The sequence below is a fragment of the Fibroporia radiculosa genome, assembly GCF_000313525.1.
Source record: "Fibroporia radiculosa TFFH 294 genomic supercontigs, scaffold31, whole genome shotgun sequence".
Taxonomy (NCBI): Eukaryota; Fungi; Basidiomycota; class Agaricomycetes; order Polyporales; family Fibroporiaceae; genus Fibroporia; species Fibroporia radiculosa.
Genome location: NW_012133166.1, coordinates 171006 through 184801, shown reverse-complemented (window position 1 = coordinate 184801; position 13796 = coordinate 171006). Strand labels below are relative to the sequence as shown.

Here is a 13796-nt window from a genome sequence, read left to right as displayed (position 1 = left end):
TGCGATCAACACGTCAAAGAGACAGAACATGTGACCGCGTCTCACCAGCCTTGATACATTGAGAGCATTGGGCTCGTGGATGCCATTTCAAGCCAAGGACAAGGATGTCAGTCTGCGCACAAAGAGCTCAGCAATAGAGCACAACGTCTCAACTCAAAGGGCGAGTAAATTTGGCCACTGGACCGGCTCACACAACACGACAGACTCTGAGCTTGTCGCCATCCAAGAACCCCTGTACCTTATCGACATCCCACTGACAGCTGACGTACTACCAGCCGCCCGGCCACGTCGCACACTCTTAAACGAACCACATAACAATATAAGAGGCGCACCTCCAACATATTAACTAGGACATGCTTGATCCCATCCTGTGGACTCGCCGTCATATCGATTGCGGTGCGGCATCATGGCCAGATGCGCCATTCTCGGGTGCGCCCTTAGCGCAACTGCCCTATGATTCAGTGAACATCGACATACCTCATAAGCTGAGCTAAGCCTGCGCATTTGGTACGCAACAATACTCGTCATATACTCGTCATATCGATGCTCATTCCGTCGCATTTGCAATGGGAAGAACATACGAGCGACCTTATGCCGTCCCACGAACACTACTCATCCAGAATGAGGCTAGTATCGCGGTGTAGACGGCGTTAGTGTCGAATATATCCAAGAGACTTCAGTGATGCTGAATGTATCCACCATTAAGATGAGCATTCTCAGCCGTCGGTCAGGAAATTGGCCAACCGCACAGAAGGCTCCGACGGGTTCCGTGTCAGACAGAGCGGGGGGTTTTCTTGTGTTATAGTCTTCATGAAGTCGAATCTCGTCCATCATTGAACGCATGCCTCGCTTTTGGAGAAGAGGGGATAATTCACCTGTAACTATCACAGAGGGTAGGCCAAATGGAATATCAAATAGTAAACGGGACTGTGCATGCCCTCGACTCACCATGCCAGAGCTACGCTGCATTACAGCCCAAGTAGAAGCTAGATTATTCTTATGACATAAGATAGCAATGTTCACCAATAGCACATGGAATACTATATTCGGGCAACCAGTGCCGCTTGCTGGGCTGGATAAAGAACTAGCGAGGACTTCAAATGAAGTAACCCACGAGCTCTAAGGGGCGGTTGCTGCAGAACATCTCACAAAAGAGAGTATATATACCCATGCGCCAAATCTAGACGGCTATGAAAGCGATACAAAGCGTACACAATCTGGGAGTCAGCGTCATAGCAAGCTGTTATGCAGCTCCAAAATGCGACTACCCGTCTAATACAGCTCCAAGCGAGCGAAAGGAGGGAAATCATGGCTTGAACAAACGCACAAGAGCTGCAGCAAGATGACAGAGGTGGCATAACTGCCTGGCTTGCATAGTTTCCAGAATAGTGAATAGGTGCTAGCAAGTAAGCAAACTTGCATTTGAATATGGGAGATAGCGATAGAGACGCAAATATAAACACGTACTAGCCGACTCAGACTTCTATCTCTTACCCCGCTCTTCCTTGTCCTCGGTATTCCATCTCAAAAAGTTCCGCGGAATCATCCCAGTTCCTGCCGCCACCGCGTCGCCACTGAGTTGGACGGGTAGTGGACTGCCCACTTAAAATCAACATGTTCCATAGTTCACGAACACCGTCGAGACAGGTTCTGCCCAAGCATGAAGAAATCATGCACCATGCAAGAGCAGCAAAGCTTTAGAAATGTTTGATGAGAATCGCGTTTCCAAAGAGAAGAGCCACAAATTTACATGAGAAATCCGAGCAGCAGCAGGACAGACAACATGGCCGTAACCAAAACTTCTCAGCCAGAAGCCGAGTTGGCTCCGGCGGCCGGTTCGAGCGCTCAAGCTTCGGGCCTTCGACTGATCGAAGTTTGAATTCGGCTGAATTGCCGCTCTTGCGGCACTCCGGCGCTGGTGACACTGAAAGCATATTCTTCAAAAATGACTACTTATTTGCGCAACTCTCCAAGGACACAAACGCAAAGACCTCGATCTCAAGGGGAGATCAGCCAAGCCAAGGAGCTTGGACGCAGTCTAGCCTAGTCTAGCTCGGCCCACGGCGGCACTGTGGCACTACCAAGAGACGCCTTCAGCGGACTTGGAGCGGACTCCCAACGGTTGGAGAGCATTGCTCTACGCATTCTCGTCTCCATCTGCACCTTATCCATTCGTTTTCTTCAGACGCTGAGCTCCGGCCACAGACTTCGTAGAACTGGGCGCGGTTGCAGAATTCCTCGTCGGTAGTGAGATACGATCAGCGAGATTTATTTCGGATCCAGCACAACGGGTCTTGGACGTACCGCTCTCTCGGCGCCACCTACTCAAACCCCCAGTCGCCTTGAAGACATGGTCATCGTAGAAACAGAACAGTATTCATTGCACGTCCGTGCTGGCGCAGCGCAGCATTCACCCTCCCCGGTGAGTAGGCGACCGCGGCTCTTTCAGGCAGAAAATCTTACGCCATGAATAGCATCAAGCCAACACAACGGTACTCGGCTCGAAGCGCAAGGACGTCGAGGTCGCCCGCAGTACGGGTTCTGTAGTCGCTGTTCAGCCCGACCCATATGCCTTCCGCAATGGAATTTCAACGGACGAACAATTGGCTTCATACAGGAGGAAGAGGTCGGGGAAGCAGCTCGAGACATACCATCGCAAGCAAAATGACGTGGGTATTACAGTTCATGAGCTTAATTCTGTCTGACTTTTTATAATGTCCCGAACTTGCAGTTAATCACATCGCTGTTAAAAACTCTCGAAGAGCATACAGAGGAAGCACGGGTTGAGGAAGAGACGTCTCGACTACCTGTGTGGTTCCTTGGTTCCTTGCTTTGAACTTTTCTCACATCCTCACGCCTTGAATTCAGGTGAAAATCGCAGTTTGGGCAAGTCTCATTGGGAACTTCGTTCTCTGCATTCTCCAGCGTATGTTCTATTCTATGACGTTCATATGTGGACGTAGCGCCTCATAACGCTACAGTATACGGTGCCATTTCATCCGTTTCCCTTTCACTTATCGCCACCTCCGTCGATTCTGTATTTGATTTTGGAAGCAACGTCGTACTCTATTTACTACACAAGAAGGCATTGTCTCTTGACCATAATAAATGGCCAGTGGGTGGCTCAAGACTCGAAACGATTGGAAACATCGTTTACGGTGAGTACTCGTGGGCATTTGTGCCAATCGTGCACGATCTGATGTTTCGTAGGTTTCCTGTAGGTTTCATTACACATGCTCTACTTTCCGTCTCCAATTTCTCGAACTTCCCAGGATGAGTTCCGTAAATCTCGTTGTAGTGGTGGAATCCGTACAGGAAATCATCTCCCACAAGAGCGGCAGTGACACAGACAGCTTTCACATCCCTTCTATCGTTGCCGTAGGGGCAGCTCTCGGTAATCGTATCACCATCCATAGTTCTTTCGTGTTTGACAATTGTCTTATAGGAGTGAAGCTAATGCTGTTCTTTTATTGCCTCTCCCTCCGAAAGCAATCTAGCCAGGTCCACATCTTGTGGGAAGATCATCGCAATGATATCTTCGTAAATGGTTTTGGTAAGCAAAGGTTGTACTGTTAACCCCGTTGGTGTAATCTCATTCATGATCTTTCTCACAGGTTTACTTATGTCTGCCGGCGGTAGCAAATGGGCATGGTGTAAGCGTTGTCTTACTGTAATCTAATTCATGTCTCATAACAAGACCGTTAGGGTTGGATCCCATGGGTGCAATTATGGTGCCATCTTTGTTTCCATTTCCCTCACTATGTTCTGACAGCTGGTGCAGATCACCGTTGGTGTGATGCTCGCGTGGGGGTGCACCATTTACCAGCAATTTGGGCTCCTTGCGGGCAAGTCTGCGCCGCGCGAATTTATTCAGCTGCTAGTGTACAAGGCGATGACATTTAGTGATGAAATCGAGAAGGTGGACACCGTTCGCGCATATCATGTATGCATTCCTTTGCGCATACAGTCGTGCCATTCTAATTACGCCGATTTGTTGGTGCGCAGAGCGGTCCGGTATGTGCGATCAATGTTGGCTCGTAAATCATCCTCATTCCCCACCGCAGGATCTTTATGTAGAGATTGACATTGTCATGGACGCAAGTACACCACTTTGGAAGGCGCATGACATCAGCCAACAGCTGCAGGACAAGATTGAGGTGCTACCCAATGTTGAGCGGGCATTTGTGCACGTGGACCACGAAACGACGCATGCACCTGTAGGCCTATTCACTTTTGTGCAAAGAATGTGGCTGTGCTGATACAATACTCTTTTACAGGAACACCGAAAATACGTCTAAGCCAGCGCCGTAAACCAAGCTTTGTACAATATGCTGTAATCCACCTATATGCAAAGTTCAGTGCTTACGTTGCGCTACACCCTTTTCCATCCCTGGAGTCTTTTGATACCTTTATCGTACTCGGCTAGTAGATCCAACTGTGAATTGAACGGTCTCACATTTTCCACCGGTGACGTTGCGCTGGCGGTAGACTTGACGGTGTATCGTCGAATAGCGGGCTTGGATGTCGCCCATGCATCTATGCTGTTGTCAAGTGTCAAGGATTGAGAACGAACCCCGCTCTACGGACGTATTTCGTGACAGACCATTTCCGGATTTTGGCGCCGCGAATAGTGAAGTGCGAGGCTATGACGTCCTGTGAAGCGTACTCTATCAGACACACATTTTGCTGCGTTATACATGGAGTAGCGTACAGCCCAAATCCCATGTGTTCATCTTTCAGCCATTCTATCATTGACCAACGAACAGTCTGCTTTGAGATATTGCGATTGTAAGCAATGCTCTGCTGATGATCCGGCTTTGCTTGCCCGTAGCCAGGCCTTATTCGCCGATAAAGTTATGACATACTCCAAGCTAATTAGGAATGAGTGACGCACTCATTAAAATAGGGCAGGTCCACCAATATCATGCTCTGGATCGACACGACCACCTGCAATAAAGTCGATTTCGAAGACCACTGTTCCTCAGGGCTACTGAACTCATTATCACCCTCAAAAGAAGAGTTTTGGAAACTCACCGACCAGGCCAGGTCCCTAACAGCGATAAACAGACCTTGCCGTTAGCATACAGGTTGGGATTAAACCGTACTGTGCTGCCGCCGGTAGTGCGCAAGTGCATAAGAGGTGGTTTCACAGGATACTCTAACGGGATAAAACAATCGAACTCAAAGAGTCCCCCTGCGTATGGTGTTCCTTCAGGGCCAGCAACCATAGATTTGCTGGTGATGTGAATGTCAGCGAAACTGTATTCTGGCAAACAGATCGCATACTCACATTACATCGTTGCGCACCTCATCCACACGCATCCACACACCAGGAGGAAGGCTGGTGGCCATGACCGCCAGCTCCTTGATCAAATGCAGCCTATCCTTCGGATTTCTAGTCGCAGACGAAGTGCTAGTCACTTCCTGGGTATAATTGAAAGTTGGATATACTAATCCTTTACCATCTAGAGTTTCCCGTGACAGAGCGATATGCTGGAATGCCAGCCGATCGCATTCCTGCTGATAAGTCCTCTCTGATACAATAGATGGGCCTCGACTTTTGCCCTTTAAATCTCTAATAGATTTTTCAAAAGCCTTTTGAATACCGCTGACCGCACATCTTCGTTTTCGTTGCTTTTCATCTCAAGCATACTGGAAACCCCTGAAAGGAATGTTTCACACTGTCTAGTGAGCTTCCTGAAGTGCACATAGAGTGGAGAGGCTGGGACAAGTTGTCCTGGGCTACCATTGTCAGATCTAGTGGTTTCCCAGAGAATCTCGCCATCACCCCACATCCAGTCTTCCAAACCACAGCTCCTCTCAAGTTCCCATCTCTGGCAGATTAGAACCTGTAAACAGATTCGTTATGATTGATATATATAGAAACACAGCACAACTGTACCTCTATGGTTAATTCACAGTCCGCTAACCGCCGCAACAACGCAAGCATAGCATGGTAGATTTCCATACGCACGATCCAGTCCGTCACAGAGTCATTACGCAACAGATCACCAAGTAAATTGGGTAGCTGAGAACCCAAGAGCAAGGCAGCGACAGAAGCATGAGGAACCATATCATAGATCTGGGGCGAGCTAGAATAAGGAGAAGGGAGAAGGTCCGTGATCGTCTGCAGCGCACGGACAACAACTTCATCCCAGTGGGAGGCAAGCTGGTTCGATCTCTTCAGAATAGAATTATTCGTACTTGCACCTTTACCTTTACCGCGACCTGCGCTATATCTCGACTCTATAGAATACCCAGTGCCGTCAGGACCCACAGTTGCGAAACAGCGTGACTTGCCATTTGAGGCAGTTTTGGCTCAGGCTTCCGATATGGCACGCTCACCAAGGTATACACGATCGAACCCACCCAGAGCTTCAAAGAGAGCTACGGCGCGACCTTCAGCACAACAGGACAAAGCAGCGCACTTCCCATCTTGGCCTTTACAGTTGATGGGACAACGTACAATCTTCAAGCAACCACGACAATGATTAGCTTTGCATGAATTGCACGGTACGTGTAGGAGATTTAAGAGGGTCGGTGGGGGTGACTGCGTCGAGAAAGTTACCTTGGAATAGCAAAAAAAATAATGACTGGTTAGAAACAAGTGTAAATGATGTGAACGGGCATCTCACATAGCCCCTTGGAGACGGAAGTGTTGTGCCACACACACATTTCCTTTCTGCAGTAAACAAGGCCCTATGATCCTCAAGTTGGGCAGTCGGAACGGTAGCAACTCGTTGTATACTTGAAGCTTCGCTTTTGATAGATGTAGACGATGAGGGCGAGTGCTTTTCTGAGGAGTGGAGAAGGTCGGCCGTAACCGCATCCATCACCTCCCATTCCTTCGCCAAACGCCTAGCCAGGGCCTCGTCACTTTCTTCGGTACCGGTACTGCTGTGTTGCATGAGATCAGAGGAAGTAGCATTACCGGAACCACTGGAAGGGTTATCCCATTCTTGCTGAAGCTGTCTCGCTAATGCTTCGCTCTCCTCTTGAGCCTTGATTTTTGCAAGAACAACTTCGAGTGGCTCTTCATCATCAGACATGTCGATCACATCTTGTCGGGGTCGTTTTGGAGCACTGGTGGATGATCCTGGCGTTGGAGGATCACGTTTCTGACTTGGCATGTATAAAGCAGAAATCTAACGTTGAAACAGAGCCTAAGTGGCGACAAAACGCGTGAACGTGAGTAAACCTTATGAAGGTTACTGGGATGAAGAAAGGATCAGGACCGATGGCAATGTTTCATCGGTACGACCCCTGGACACCCCTGTGTATATTCTTGTCTTCTAGCGGGTGTGGTCCAGCGAGATGAGTCTGGGTGATCCACGGCACACAGCATATAACGGCTGGATCACCGTCTCACCCTTGTCTCTTCCTGCTCAGATCGCCAAGGTTGACGGGAAGGGCAGCACCGTTGGTGTTTGACTTTGACGACGATTGCTGTTACGATGATTGGAGTTCCGAGGTCCTCGGTCGCGTTCTGGATACGATATGGTAACGATAGGCCCTCTGGCGGCTGACTGCCATTGGCAGAGCCCGCTCTCTTCATCCAACACGACCTTCGAGTAGTATTTTACTTGCTGTCTCGTGGCCGCTCTCTTTGCTTTACCGTGTTGACTCTGCATACCTGCTCTCGGTGTTGTGTGTATACCTGCCGACTGCAGCTAACCCGCAGGCTTGCTTATACACGATCTAAGTACCACATACTCGCGTCATACCTGGGACTAAGGACATCGAAAGATGGTGAGTTCAGCCACTATTATTGTGGGTGCCGATCGCCGATGCAGCGGATACTTCAATTCGTGCGCAGGACTCGCACCGCCAGGATCCGGAAGAATTTTACGTGAAACAAGATAGAATCGGTAGGTGACGGAGTTGCAGTGAAAGATATTCTTCTCCGGGCAATGGCTTCGGCTCAGACACGTCCTAACAGGCAAAGGATCTTTCGGAGAGGTTTACAAGGGGTACGTCTCGTGTTGCACATGCTGAAATGAACCTGGCTTCATCATTTGTCTCGATAGCTACGACAAGAGAACACAGAAGACCGTAGCTATCAAGATTATTGATCTTGAAAGCGCCGAAGATGAGATAGAGGATATTCAGCAGGAAATTCAGATTCTCTCTCAGCTGGATTCTCCTCATGTTACAAAGTATCACGGGTCGTATCTCAAAGGGTCGCATCTGTGGATCGTCATGGAGTGAGTTCTGTCACTGGAATGAGACTTAGTTGATAACTGGCCGCAGATATTGCTCTGGAGGCTCATGTTCCGACTTGGTTAGTTTTTCTCAAGTTCGTACAATCAAAGCTGTATTTCATCTGTGTACACGAGCAGATGAAACCCGGGGTATTTCGCGAAGAATACATTGCGATCATCGTTAGAGAACTTCTCAGAGGGTTGGACTACTTGCATACAGAGGGAAAGTTGCATCGAGATATTAAGGGTGGGTCTGGAGACTACCGTAGGTGACGACACTTCTCAGTGAATCTCTACGATCTAGCTGCGAACATTCTTCTATCTGCTAACGGCGATGTCAAATTGGCCGATTTTGGTGTATCTGGCCAGCTATCTGGAACGCTTTCAGCAAAGAAGAACACGTTCGTCGGGACACCCTACTGGATGTCACCGGAAGTTATCAAGCAAAGTGGGTATGACCATAAAGCAGATATTTGGAGTTTGGGCATCACGGCCATCGAGTTAGCCAAGGGAGAGCCGCCTTACGCAGAACTTCATCCGATGAAGGTGCGCTATAGTCATTCACAGATTCTGGCATATACGGGCGAGGGTTGTTATGTTCAGTATTTGCTAAACTGCATACTCTATCAGGTGCTCTTTTTGATTCCCAAAAATTCACCGCCGTCGTTGGAAGGACCATTCTCCAAGACGTTCCGGGAGTTTGTGGCGTACTGTCTTCAGCGCGATCCCCGTGATGTATGATGAATATCTCTCATCCAATGGATTGATACTGATTCTATGATTGATATTCAAACAGCGTCCAACAGCGCGCGATTTGTTGAAACATAAATTTGTCCGTATGGCTAAGAAGACGTCTTATCTCACCGAGCTTATCGAAAGGCATGAGCGATGGAAAGCCGAGGGTGGAGAGAGAGTGGAGGAGGAAGAACGGCAGCACATCGAGGATATGTGCGTACTACTCTCCTTCCTACCAGCCCTTTTCTAACCTTAAATCATGCCTCACATCAGTACCAATAGCGATCCCGAAGACCTCTGGGATTTTGGTACTGTCCGGCATGCTGCAACCGTTGGTCGTGCACAACACAATCCCATCCAGGTTTCCGGCCCACCACTTACATGGGAGAACAATGGTACTACGCGTTCCGACGATTCTTCTTCAACAAGCTCGGGCTCCACGCTGTTGGGCGGACGCAAGGAGACTTTAGGCTCTTCGCTGACAACATCTGTCAACCCGAAAGCGGAGCTTCCGCCCCTACCACCGTCCGCTCCACCTACGCCCAAGAAGTTCGATCAGCAGGCCACTATCCGGAATGGTACTGCAGCTAGCATCGCTCAGCAGCCGTCTGATGAATACGACGATGACTACGAGGATCCAGACGGAGATGGATTTCCAGCGACAGGAATCCCCAATCACGGGACTCCTATTGACGATGAGCTGCCTGATACCACAATGCTTGATTCCGTGGTACTACCCGCAATCGCATCGGTAAGTGCATGCACCATTGACATCGGGCCAACGCGGGCGATGACAATTCACCTCACCATCCTAGTTGTTTCCGCGTGTGTCCACTCAAGAAGCACGCGTTGCTCTCAGCGCTCTTCAGCGGGCCTTCACCGAAGCCGAACGCATAATCCCCGGTGTCACTATGGAACTTATAAACGAGATTGTAGACTCAGTCGAGCATGTGGAAGATGACCGATGAGTGGTCAGTCCAAGCGGCTCGGCTTGCATTTTGTCATTCCAATATTCATTGCCCCGGTTGGTCTTCCTATTCCTATCGGACACCCAGTCTTCCAGCGCTCCATCGTCCGACACGCATATCTAGTCATGCAGCTTCTATCTCATGTCTCGTTGTATAACCACGCGTGCACCTCTTGTGACCCATTGCAATTCCAAGCACATCATATACCATAGCACATATCGATAGCGTACAAATAATCAGTTTATCCTGCATAATCATGCTGTTGTTACTCGGCCAAGGGACTAGCGCTATCGACTTTCTGTGTCCGTTTCTTCCTCCCGCTAGTCACCCCTTTCTTTTTTGCTCTGGTAACTTTGATGGGCGGCGGTGTTGCTGTGCGCGGGATTTCGTCCTCTATCTCATACGGTGGGAAGAATGATGCGGTGTGTACAGCTTGCGCACCATCCTGCTCGGGGCTAGTCATTGCCTTGCTATTCGGTGTCGTTCCAGGAGCGGGTGCCGGGAGAACTGCCTCTGGCATCTCTCCTGTCCTGTCAATGTCGAAAGTGCGTGGTACTGTCTGAGAAGAGCTCTGTCGTAGACTGGGCAGCTGAGGGCCAGCTGTTTCGCAATATCAAAAATAACTTCGTGATTGACAAACAGATATCATCTTATAACTTACAATGAGGAAGGGGTGGTAGATCGTCCAGTCTTATTACGGGTATTGCGTCCACATCGTTGGTATTTGGCTTGGTTGATGACGGCCGGTCATCGATGAGATAGTAAGGGTCGTCTCGAAGCCGCTCGAGCCGCTCCGCTTTACGCTGTGAACACCGTCAAAACCGCATCCGATATGATACTCTCTGCGAACGTACGCGTTCCCGTTCTGTACGCTCCTTTTCGGTTTCGAATGTATACGGAGTAGACGTGCCAACAATAACTTCGTCTTCCGTATCCCCGACAGCCTTCTTCTTGCTCTTTCTTTTGCCGCTATTGTCCTTTTCTTTGCCCTTTCTGCTCTTCATTTTCCTCCTTTCTTCAGCTGGCTCCACATCGTCCAGCTCACCCGCTTCCACAGTATCTATAGGAGGTGATACAATCCATGCATCAAGGTTGAGTCCATCAGGAATGGCGATGCTCGCTTGTGCAGTCAATGCGACTGCGTTTAGTTCGTAAGCCGCGAAAAGAGGACGGATAAGGAAGAGGCTCTTGGGAAAGTTAGGTTCTGCCGACGGGCTCGAGTCAAAATTTGCTGAAGAGGGGTCAGAGAACGCCGAAGTATTGTCGGCTGTGGGTCGATATACGTTCATATCAGCCCGTATAAATGTGAACAGATTGAACGCCTCCGCGGCCTGAAAGTGGATCAACCAAGCTATCGCATCGTCAAATACCTGAGACTAACCCTTTCTTGGACTTCGATAGCAGGATGTGTGGAAAATTCGCCCAGCCGATCGAGCATCAAATTAACGATGCTCCTCACTTTCGGCTGGTCATCGGTATCCCATCGCTCTGTCAGATCAGCGGCCCAATAGCCGAAAACCTTTGTAGCGGCTTGAATATAGACAGCGAGCGTCTCGGGACCCAGCGCGGTGATGCCTGGATGAAGAAGATAGGTAATGAGCTTCTGAGGCTCCGCCAATTCGCTAAGAGTAGTATTAGCACTGAAGCCTTCGAGCTGTCACAACGAGATGGAAATTCACCCGCAATATTCGCCACATATCCACGCTGCCGCCCAAAGCACTTCGGCACAATTGCCCTCTTCCGATACATTTCCCAAGAATGAATCATCTGTCAAGACTTTCACCATGAGCTGAACCGCATATCGTCGCGCAGCTCTCACACGTCCAGCTATATCCACTAATTGGTCGCAAATTTGTGAGCCCACATCGGCACCTGCAACGTATGCTAGGTCGACGAGAACCGAGAGATACCATTCGAAGTCAAGTACATTGGTATATGTATCTTGAGATCCAAGAGACAATATTCTCTGGGATAGAGTAAGGCGGTATGCTGGAGACTGTGAAGGTGAACCGGTGGATTTCGGAATAGCCGCAGCCGTTGTAGATCTATATTGAGACAAGGACTGCGATGCCGATGGAAGGGCAGAGGATTCTGAGCGGACTAGATGTGAGAGGAGTTGCTGAATGATAGCCTGGAGGTTGTTACGGCTTGCCTGTGGTACGGCTTCAGGAATCTTCGCGATGACGATTGCACTGTGCTCACCATTGCAGATAAAAGATCCAATGCCCTCATACGTATACTGACATCTTGATCATCGACACTTGATAGTATCATGTCTTGGTACTCTGCCACTAGCTCCGAGTGCGTAGGGACGATTTTCACCAACGCGAGTAGGGCAATGTACTTCACTACAAACATAGCATAGTGATTGTCACGCACATTATAGCTTGACTACGAAGTAAGAGCAATGTAATTGCTTACAATTCTGGTCGGGATCTTGCAAGAATCCTGCTAGCTTGGTGACACACATTCTTGCGAGCAAATTTCCCGAGGCACTTTGTAGCATTCCTCCTGTGATGCATGTGTGGACGCATTCGTACAGTAGCGAAATAGCAGGGGTAGTAGATATAAGTTCGGTGATGGGAGGCTGTAGTTTCTTGACCAGACGAGGCTCATAAGGCGACAAAGTTCCAAACTAAAGCACTCCTTCTGTCAGCTTTCAAAGATAATCACATCATCGGATTCCGCACCAATTTGATGATCTTTATGAGCATCCAGTTATTCGAGGATGTCGTCATCAGGTGGAATAATTGAGGGGCTAGAGACAGGTAGTCCTGCGGATTTCGATGTACAAGTTCACACAGAACGTTGACAGTCGCAGCAACCACTCCTAGGGGTGACATGTTCATGAGTTAAATGGGGAGATACGCTAGCGCCTCGAAACGCTACCTGGATCAGTATCGTTCAGCTTCTCTCTCAATCTGCCCAGCCCGTGAGGAATCACTTCTGGGTACTTGACGAATACCTTGTACAGAGCTATGACAGCTCGTTTGCGTATGTGAGGACGTGAGTGATTGACCATTGAGATCAAGTCTTGGGATAGATCGCGCGCCAAGTCGGGAGTGACAATGTGTGAAAGGCCGTTCAAAGTTATGGCGACATCTTCCGGCTTAGAACTTAAGTCCTGAACTGAGAAGTCAGATCTAGAGCTCTGAAAATTCATAAAAGGTACAAGGACTTTCCTTCTTCAATAGATTGGTAGTCAGCATGAGTACGTCCGTGTCTTGTTGAAACGATTGAGAGGCCGCAAGATACCCCACGCTTTTCAGATGAATGCGCGGAGCCGACATGACCTCTACAACATGGAATGATGCCCAGCTCATATCATATCCTAACATATCTAGCTGCGTCGGGCTCATCAGCAATTGTCATAGACATCATGACTCTGCATAACGGACATATGTGAGCTTCAGAACAGCTCCTGCTTTCAATTCCATGTCCTTGCTCTTGATCTCCTTTCGAATTTCAGAGATAGCTTGTGAGATGAACTTGCTCTCATCTTTCTTGTTGGCTCGTAGCCCTCGAATGAGATCCTGCAGTGTGCGTTCCCACATGAAGCTTGTAGCCCGACCGCAAAATAACAAGTGAACCCAGTACAGAGGCTGGAACACCCTCTACTCTTTCACTAAGTTTATTGAATAAGGCAAGCTGCGATCGAGGGCAGAAGTCGTGGAAGATGTAGTAGGTCAATGGACTAAATCCAGGCGCTTCAGTGCAAGACTAGCGTTTCGTGCTTCATGGTAAGTACGTACCTTGCCTAATGGCTGTGTCACGTTCTCCAAGAGGATTGACCTCGTAGTCTTAGAAAACGGTAATAGATGTCGAATGGGAGGTCTCAGTTATGAATTCAGGTGAGCCGTGAGCGTCGACTCGGATCGAATTTCGCACTGAT

The 13796-nt window shown here is 48.9% G+C and overlaps 4 protein-coding genes across 4 annotated transcripts; 2 read left to right on the top strand and 2 right to left on the bottom strand.

The window, feature by feature from the left end:
- Positions 1 to 2350: 2350 nt before the first annotated feature.
- Positions 2351 to 4298, top strand: FIBRA_00141 (uncharacterized protein; the record flags this gene model as incomplete). Its single annotated transcript, XM_012322040.1, has 14 exons — positions 2351 to 2422; positions 2475 to 2669; positions 2732 to 2809; positions 2869 to 2926; positions 2982 to 3158; positions 3211 to 3217; positions 3273 to 3394; positions 3446 to 3553; positions 3615 to 3653; positions 3706 to 3731; positions 3782 to 3943; positions 4006 to 4014; positions 4065 to 4217; positions 4278 to 4298. 14 exons carry the CDS (start codon positions 2351 to 2353, stop codon positions 4296 to 4298), a joined length of 1227 nt encoding a protein of 408 aa, XP_012177430.1.
- A 599-nt stretch (positions 4299 to 4897) lies between these two features.
- On the bottom strand, positions 4898 to 7049 carry FIBRA_00140 (uncharacterized protein; the record flags this gene model as incomplete). The annotated part of the gene is made up of 7 exons (XM_012322039.1): positions 4898 to 4974; positions 5035 to 5050; positions 5106 to 5235; positions 5291 to 5575; positions 5614 to 5849; positions 5903 to 6246; positions 6749 to 7049. 7 exons carry the CDS (start codon positions 7047 to 7049, stop codon positions 4898 to 4900), a joined length of 1389 nt encoding a protein of 462 aa, XP_012177429.1.
- Positions 7050 to 7314: 265 nt separating this feature from the next.
- FIBRA_00139 (uncharacterized protein) lies at positions 7315 to 9904 on the top strand (the record flags this gene model as incomplete). Its single annotated transcript, XM_012322038.1, has 11 exons — positions 7315 to 7419; positions 7817 to 7868; positions 7940 to 7970; positions 8028 to 8204; positions 8251 to 8281; positions 8340 to 8448; positions 8506 to 8747; positions 8832 to 8936; positions 8998 to 9149; positions 9210 to 9687; positions 9752 to 9904. The coding sequence occupies 11 exons, from the start codon at positions 7315 to 7317 to the stop codon at positions 9902 to 9904; spliced, it is 1635 nt and encodes a 544-aa protein (XP_012177428.1).
- A 265-nt stretch (positions 9905 to 10169) lies between these two features.
- FIBRA_00138 (uncharacterized protein) lies at positions 10170 to 13458 on the bottom strand (the record flags this gene model as incomplete). Its single annotated transcript, XM_012322037.1, has 11 exons — positions 10170 to 10504; positions 10566 to 10707; positions 10759 to 11235; positions 11286 to 11526; positions 11584 to 12056; positions 12107 to 12252; positions 12326 to 12539; positions 12595 to 12734; positions 12794 to 13033; positions 13077 to 13248; positions 13303 to 13458. The coding sequence occupies 11 exons, from the start codon at positions 13456 to 13458 to the stop codon at positions 10170 to 10172; spliced, it is 2736 nt and encodes a 911-aa protein (XP_012177427.1).
- Positions 13459 to 13796: the final 338 nt, after the last annotated feature.